General features: G+C 42.6%; 1 protein-coding gene across 1 annotated transcript; it reads right to left on the minus strand.

Annotated features, from left to right (window-relative positions):
• Window positions 1–699: 699 nt before the first annotated feature.
• On the minus strand, window positions 700–8,265 carry chpt1 (choline phosphotransferase 1). Its single transcript, XM_068586119.1, has 8 exons — window positions 7,818–8,265; window positions 5,446–5,593; window positions 5,182–5,323; window positions 5,014–5,098; window positions 4,410–4,541; window positions 4,168–4,326; window positions 3,912–4,037; window positions 700–2,304 (listed from the first exon to the last, which is right to left on the minus strand). The coding sequence occupies exons 1-8, from the start codon at window positions 8,055–8,057 to the stop codon at window positions 2,188–2,190; spliced, it is 1,149 nt and encodes a 382-aa protein (XP_068442220.1). The 5' UTR covers window positions 8,058–8,265; the 3' UTR covers window positions 700–2,187.
• Between the last annotated feature and the right edge of the window lie 315 nt (window positions 8,266–8,580).

The following is an 8,580-nucleotide window of genomic DNA, read 5'->3' on the forward strand; positions in this document are numbered from 1 at the left end:
TTCTTACTATTCAGATTAAAGTTGAAAATCTATTTGGTTGGCACCCCTTGTTACATTTTAAGCTTCTCAGTTATTAGCAGTTCCACCAAAAGGCCATTTAGCTAAATTAACTTAGTTTTATGATATTATTTGATACCCAAACCGGTAAAATTATCCAATATTTCACAAAAAATAAGACTACAGTCATGATTTAGTGTTAGCATGTTAACAAGCAATGCTGCTCACAATGATGCTAACCAGGTGATGGTTACCATGTTAGCCGTTTTAGTTTAGTGTTAGCATGCTAATAAGCTTTTAAAAAATGTCTCCTTGGCGATTAATAAAGTACTTTTCAAGCTCATAATGATGCTGACTAAGTGATGTTTACGATGTTAAACGTCCTAGTGTAGTGTTATCATGCTACCAAGTTCACGATTATGCTAACTAGGTGACGTGTACCATGTTAGCCGTCCTAGTTTAGTGTTAGCATACTAACAAGCTCATAATGAAATGCTAACCAGGCGACATTAAACATGCTAACCGCTCTAGTTTAGTGTTAGCATGCTAGTATGTTGGTAATTAGCTAAAAACACAGGCTGATGACAACTCATGAAAATACTGGACCAGTTTCAGAAATTGTTGTCCCTATTAGTGACACAAAAACATGGGTTTCTCTTTGATAAACATGTATTGAATGGGATCATTAACAGTAACAACACATCACATGAAAAATATTTTCTTTATTACAATCTTTTCCACTCATACATTATTTGTTAGTAGAAAGGTGTTTTACTGTATTATTGAACAGTGCAACATGGTGTTGAAATAAAGGTTGTACATTTCAATGCATAGTTCAAAAGTCCATCGCAAACTTAGCATCTTTTTTAAGTCATGCCCCTCTCTGGTGTCCATAATCCTGCAAAATCTGAGAGAACAATTTTCCAAATAAAATTCAAGAGTCTTTTACCCTTATATAGTTTACCAGCACTACCGAAATATCCCTTTTGAACCAAATTAACCTGAATTATGAGTAAACCAGATAACAATTCAATGTTTAATCAATATGAAAATTACTGATAATCCAACAACTCTTCAAGAACTAAATCAATCATTTATACATATGCATTTGTATAAGTGAAGAAACTATGAGTGAACAGTTCCAGTAGCATCCTATTATTACTATTGTTGCATCTGGTTTAATACTTCAGTGGAAAAAAAAATAATAATGTACAAAGCTGTTTTAAATATTCACAAGTCAAACAGTAATTACAACAAAAATATTTAAGGCGTTTTCAGTTGAATTCTGTACAATCACATATAATTAACTATTAGCCCTTCAGGGAGAAGAACAGAGAAAGCAGAACAAGTCGTGTGTTAATGCTTCATCAGTCGACGGCGCTCTAAAAAAAGGCAGGAAGTGAGGTTTCTTTTCCAGTATTTGCAGGATGAGATGAGTAACAGAGAATAAAAATAGTAATAGAAAGGTGTTTTTAAAGTGAAGCCTGATAGAAAGCACGTCGATGTTTTCAGCACTAACACAGACCGTCGCCCCGACACGTCGACAACCTGCCAGTCCACATTGCAAACTTCATTGGAAATTATTTGAGGTTTTAAAGGTCATTTTAAAAATTTAAATCTGCGTTTTTTTTTTGTTTTTTTTTAAGCCCTGATTCTTGCCCGATTGAGTCACATTCATTTTAGGAATAAAAACCAATAATTATTAAAACTTCCAACAGGTGATCCATTTAGTTTTGGCATACATCAAAAGATAAAATGCTTTCATATTTGCCCAAACTATAAATCACGCGTTAAAGAGAATATTTTGGTACTGAATAAGCAGGAAGTAGATGTAAAAATCTAAACTTTATTTTCTGACAACATGCAATGATGTCTTAATTAAAATGTATTGGCTCCAGCAGCCAATAAGGAATTCAAGGGAAACTCTGGTTCCAAGTTATTTCCATTTCCAATAGATCCATGCTTTTCAAAACTTTTTTTTTTAAACGTTTTTGGTTTGTAGTGTTTAGTTGGTGATATATATATTTTTTCCATCTTGTGGGAGAGGCAGTTTTAATCAGAAGTGGTCACTTTGTCAAGGCTGCAGTGGCTCGGGGTTGACGAGGGTTTCTCCTCGCCCTCGTCGTCGTCTGCTTTCAGGAGCGGAGAGAGATCTGAGTCTCCCTCCGCCTCCTCCCGCCGGGCAAGTCGTCAGTCGCGGTGGGTCTGGCCCGGTGGCGTGATGCTGAACACCTGGATGCGCAGGTGGGAGGCGATCTGGAGGCACACGCCGGTACAGTAGCGCGTCAGATCCAGAAGTGAGAAGACCTGAAGGAGGACGGAGAGGATCAAACACCAAATGCTGCAATAATGGACACATTCAACGACCAAAAGAGCTGCTAAAATGAAACTGTGCCGGTATAAATAAATACCGACTACACATCTATTATCAAATACATATTTGTAAAGCTCCTACAAAAGGGCTTCATTCTTTAAAAACATATTTATAACACCAGGGTTTCAGCCATTTTTAGTAGCACATGGAGAAAGCAGGAAATTGTAACACTTATTTTTTTTCATGACTATTTAATTGTAGTGCTGAATTCCTTTGTGCTGACGTAAGGAGCTATAATAAATACATGTAATGTCATGTTCTAGATGCATGCCATGGCAGATATTCATCCTTATCCTAGTGGAGAAAAGGCCCAGGTCTCACTGATAACTTCCACGATGGCTCTGTTGTTCCCAGTAAGCTGAGATACATGATAACAGGTGTAATTAATGTTAATATGGACACCTGTGGGTTTCCTGCCATGACTTGAATAACTAGAAACTCCTGTGCGGGTGTGGCAGGACAACTGAATCCTCAGTTTGTGCTTAAGGTGGTTTAAGTAGTCCGGCTTAACACATTGTTCAATAAACCACTACTTGTAGCTCCTGGGCCTCCTGGACATAAGAACTGCTTATTTTCTGTGCAACGTGAACGTCACAGCCGAAACACGTTGGTCTAATAATGAAGTCGTTGACTTTTTTCCTTCCTCGCACTGTTGATGTCAGAAATCCCTTCTCTAGTTTTCTGTTCAAACAAGAACTGCTTTTTCACAGGATGAACCAGCTACTGGATTATAATACCAGACATATGAATCAATTTAAAGCTAACAAATGGTAGGGATTTGTGGTTGAAATGGGGACGAGATGCCTCCAGCGTATAGAGTTGTAATAGTTTTATTGTATCCACATGAACGCCAAAGGAAGGTGTGTATCAAGTCATCTCATTCGTTGAAAAGCAACCCTTGATTGAACCTTGAAAAACAGCTTTAACGACTCGAATCGCAGATAAGACGGCGAAACTGAAAGCAAACAGGACCGAGAACCAGGCTGCGCTTACGTGTGCATAGACGTATTGTGTCGGTCTTGCAAGTTGTCACCTGCACGGCAAGTTTCTACCGCAACTGTCCTTCACACCCATTTCGGTTAAGAGGTCGTCACAATGTATAGATCTGAATCATGAGCGGTGTGGTTGGTTTTTCTGGTTTAACGATACTTTTCTCAGCAACAGCCTCTGAGATTTGTTTTGCTTGCTTCCGTTTGCTGGTCGAGTCGCAGGTGCAGCCTCATGAATCATATAAATACACTTTATATTACGCCACAGTATGCAAAACAGCCACTATAGGAGAGCATTTCACACCATCGAATAAGCCTTTCACAAAATGTGGGCAGGTCTGAATGCTAATGAGGTCTTTGTTTATCACGTTAAATCTCAACTGAACAGATAATCCCTCAAAAACATCCAGAGCTTTTTAAGAAATTAATCAAAAGGCATTATGCTATATTAGTCAAACTGTCACTCAATTTGGTGGTGGCACTTGGGACATGTCTTTTAAGTACCCCTACAAATAAAAAAAATACTACTAATATCTTATGTTAACACTGACCATGGCGATCCAGAGGACTATATGCTCATCGATGAAGCTGTTGAAGTACTGGTTGAGGAAGAGGAGGCCGGGGCCCACGAAGGCCGTGTCCGGGAGGTGCAACTCACTCCTGGTCATGTGTGCGATCTACAGAGATGAAACATGAGAGGAATATAAAGAAAAAGAGAAAACCCGAAAAAAAAGGGGCAATTTCACACAAATGCAGTCGAGTGGTTTCTCCTTGTTGTAACTTTAAAAAGAGAGAAGATGAACGTACCACCAGCTTGTTGGAGATCTTGGCGCAGACCAAGCCGAAGGTCAGCAGGTACAAACACGGGTGGAGCTCAAACAGCTGGTTGGACGACTTCTTGAAAATGATGAAGGCCAGGGTGAGGATGAGGCCGATGTGCAAACCAGGACTCAGCACACTGGTGTCCTAAAACGGGAGGGAAGCATGCGTCACAACAGAGCAGAGCTACACACGTTCAACTGCTCGTGAAGCGAGGTTTGTGGACTTACAGCCACGGTGGAGCCGTTTTTGCCGACGCCGCCGTTCAAAATGACGTGGAAGTAGTTGTAGCAGGAGTAGAGGGCCCCGCCGCTGATGCCGATGATCGGGAAGACGTACATCTTCAGTCCGACGATGGGCAACTGCGGGAACAAGCGAAGGTCAAGTTAACGCAAAGACAGAAAGCACTCTCCTGGTAGCAAGACGACAGGCGCTCGTATGGAAGCTGCAGGCATGCCGAGCGGGATGGGAGGGCAAAGCAAAATAAATCAAAATGCGAGCGACATAAAATCAGCTTTTTGAGCCAGATCATGTCCGATAGATGACCTGTTGGCGTGGCGTTCGCTACGCATATTTACCTTCTCACTTCTCTCTCATGTGACGTTAAGTCAAGCCTCCGAAGGCAGCAGAGTAAAAGTAAAAAAAAACACAAATTCTATTCAAAAGACTAGAATGACGACTAAGAAAGGAAAAAGAAATATGAACCGAGTCGATAATTAAATTGGTGTGAAAAGTGATGGAGGAGAAAAACGTTCACTAAACAAAAAAGGTGAAATGAAAAGTGTCCCCGTGTGTGCACAGTATTCGAGCATCCGCTCGCGGGTTCTCAGTTACCGTCGCTTGCCAAAGGCCCACGCCGCCGAAGGCCGACATCAAATACATGACGATGATGGCGATCTGCACCTCCGTGACGTCGATCCTGTGAGGGAAGTAGTTTAAATGCACGGTTGTGTTACAGCGGCTTTATGATCGCTGGGAAACTCTACTGAACGTGTGACTCACAAGCCAAAGCGGAGGGTCCCGGACACGTAGGTCTGCCAGTGGGCGCAGAAGAACATGAACATCCCGATGAAACCGCAGAAGAACATCCAGTCTGGGAATCTGCCGATGCCGCACGAAATACACGTTCCCACCGCGACAAAGACTGAAAGAAGACGAAAACAAAGCACACACACACACAAGCTAATGAATCAATATCTCTCCCAGATTAACTAATGCAGCGGATTCTGCAACCATGAATCAGTTGTCCGGTAAACGTCGGCGCACCTGTGGAGACGGCGTCGCAGCCGTGGTCGAAGAGCTCGCCCAGAGCGGAGCTGCTGTTGGTCCTCCGGGCCTGCTTCCCATCAATGGCGTCCAGAGACTGGTAGATGAAGAGGCCCAGGGCGCTCAGGATGAAGGTCCATGGTGGAGCCTGATGCGTTGTGAGGGAGGGGGAGAAGAAGAGACTCGATTTAGACAAGAAGGACCACAGCGTTGGCGTTTGTTGAAGCAGCACACACACGCAAAGCAAGGTAGAGCGACACACAGGTGGTTGATGCATCAACTATTCAGGAGAAAAATAATAATTTAGTCGATTAAGTCGTTTTCAGGAAAGAAAATGTTGCTTTTTTTGTTGTTTTTCTTAATTTCATGGACTTGTTGGTCGGTCAAAACAAGACATCTGAAGGCATCACATTGAACTCTGTGAAAGGATGGCAATGTTTCACTACTTTCTGAAATGATTAATCAGAGTCAGATCAGGCAATAATGAAAATAAGTTAGTCGCAGCCATAAAGCAAAGGGAAGCTACTCAGCATTTTAGTTAGTTTAGTTTTAAAACTATATCAGTTGCTTCTGCAGACATTTCACATGTAAAATTGTATGAACGAGTCTCCTTTTATACATGGTATATCACATTTATAGTGGACGTGGATTGAAAAACAAACACACTTTTATAAAATCAAATATTATCCCTGAGGGGAAAAGAGCAGGCGCACTATTGCACATAACCAACACCATATATTTAATGAGTGTGGTAACTATTGAGGCTGTTGTCTATAAAATAAATTGATGGAGAAACAATGTCCCTGGTTAAATACCTGCGTAGCAAGTTATTTGACCATATTCACACATGCATCTGTGTTTATACTGTAAACATGGAGGACGAGGGATTCCAGCATGTGTCTCAGGTCCTGCAAGTTAGACTCTAGCTGGGGTGGAGGTTATAGCCCATCTGGACACGAGAGCCGGCCAACACTGTGTTGCCACAACAATGTGTGTATGTGTGAGTGTTTGTCAGTGTATAAGTGTGAGAGAGGGAGACAAAGAAAGTCTGTGTTCCCGGAGAGATCCAGAATCGCATGCTGTCCTAAAATATTCAGAGATCCTGCTGTTTTTCTTCTAGGTCCACGTCCTAAATGCCTCTCGGGGTCGATCCCGCTTGTCGAGGGTTCTCTCACACTTTTAAGATCCCAGACACAGTTTCCATCGGCTCGTATGAATTCCTCTAATTTTAACGTTTGCTTGCAAAAGGCACATTAAGTTCATGCATTCACAAGTCTACGTCTTATGCAGTGCTAAATAATGAATAGGGGGGGAACTGAAATGCCTTCGCACATGTGGAATTTGACAGTTACAGCATGCCGCATGCACTGTGGACTTAGATGCAAGGTTGTCGTAATTGGATTGGACAAAGGTGTAAATCTGATAAAAAAAGAAACACATGCACACACACACACACACACACACACATATATATGGATTCCTGATTAGGGCAATGCTCTACAGTGAACCTGGTGACATAAGTAAACTGGACCATAGGTCATAGGTTTGTTGCATGGCCTATGATTGTATTTGGAGTTTTAGGAACATGTAGTATATGGATCTGGAGCCATTTCACATCAGCTTAGTCATGAAAACAGCAAGTTGTTGTTGTTGTTGTTGTTGTTGTTGAAAGCATGCACGTCTATTAATTCAGTCACTTGAATTTAGCCTCCTCGCAAATGGTGGACAACGTTTTCCCCTTGAAATGTGTTTTAACATCAACACTACCGCGTCACGTGAGACAGCAGACAAAACAACACGCAACGACACGTCCAAGCTAACAACTTTCCAAGAACGTCCGCTAAAAAAAACACACACACCACATGACGGACACGGATATTGCCTAATAGGATTGACAATTGTTATGTTTTAAGTGTTCTCGTTTATATGTGGACATGCGAAGGCGACACCGAGGGATTTAAGGTTTTTCTAGAATCACAGAGAGACGGTGTTTAATTCGGCTTATACTAAAATAGATAAAACGGGACATAAAAATACATCAACTGCCAAAACACATCCTGGGCGTTAGCGAGCAGGGTGACTGACCCCATCCATGAAGTGGAAATACTATAAACCCACGAGTGGCAGTGACACTGAAATATAAGCCGAATTCACAAGCGGACTCCCCCGAGTCCGAAAACATCTTACATTACGTCTCGTGAGTCGTGTGGCGCTCGCGCCGGTGGTCGCGTAACGTTAATTTACGCAATTTCTGAATGGAGGTCTCGCGTTCCCTCCATGCCGCGGAGGAAGGGCACGCATTCGGGGCCAAGTCCCCCCTCGCGTGGAAACTTTGTGCCAAGGTCGATTTTTTTTTTTTTTTTTTTACTCACCTCCTCTGTCGCCGTGGGACAATAATACATGAGCACCACCGTGGAGAGGATATTGACCAGCAGTCCCACAATAGTCAGGGTGTTTGGGGCGACCCATGTCGGTATTTGCTGCACGAGCCAGTTCCAGTAGATTTGGCACGGTGGCTCGAGCAGGGACCGACCAGAGGCGCTGTATTTATGCTCCTCCAGCCGCTTGAGCTGTGCGGCTGACAGCGACTCTGGCCACAAGAAATGTGGCATTGTTTTTTCTGCCTGGTCACCCACTCAAATGTACCGTCGCAAACTTCCCAACGCTCCCGGGCGGCTAGCAGGCTCAGACGGGGCTTTCTTTCTCTCGGCCGACTCCCGACAAATAGCAGCTCATTTGGCATTTATAGCTCGGGGACCAGGCGAGGCCATTTCCACGGCGGAACCATGAGACGTCGATACTCCGTTGCGTTTCTGATCAAGTTGCGTCTCGGCAGGAAGTGAGAATCCCGGAAGGGAATAATATTTCCGTGCACCCGGGAAGTTTGAATGAGGACGTGGCCCCGATGGCAACTGGGAGTTTATTTATTTATACCAGTGTGTGCTGGAAATGCAAACATAAAAAAGTAAAAACTGCAACGGAACGAGATGCAATCGTTCAAAGCACATATTTATGTTCTGGTTTTATATTTTCGTAATCACTTTAGAATCCACCCTCAATTTCTGTGCATTTAATTCCCTAACATTAATTCAGGTGAAAAAAATGCATAATCAGTAACTTTACAATTAATCTAAA

The sequence above is a fragment of the Clinocottus analis genome, unplaced genomic scaffold (genome assembly GCF_023055335.1).
Source record: "Clinocottus analis isolate CAN_PGR_092001 unplaced genomic scaffold, fCliAna1.0.p SCAF_20, whole genome shotgun sequence".
Lineage (NCBI taxonomy): Eukaryota > Metazoa > Chordata > Actinopteri > Perciformes > Cottidae > Clinocottus > Clinocottus analis.

Coding starts and splice junctions, on each gene's coding strand:
- chpt1 (XM_068586119.1), bottom strand. CDS start 8,057: ATGCCACATTTCTTGTGGCCAGAGTCGCTGTCAGCCGCACAGCTCAAG. Junction 5,594..7,817: donor GTCCCACGGCGACAGAGGAG/GTGAGTAAAAAA, acceptor ACAACGCATCAG/GCTCCACCATGGACCTTCAT. Junction 4,542..5,013: donor TGGGCCTTTGGCAAGCGACG/GTAACTGAGAAC, acceptor TTGTTCCCGCAG/TTGCCCATCGTCGGACTGAA.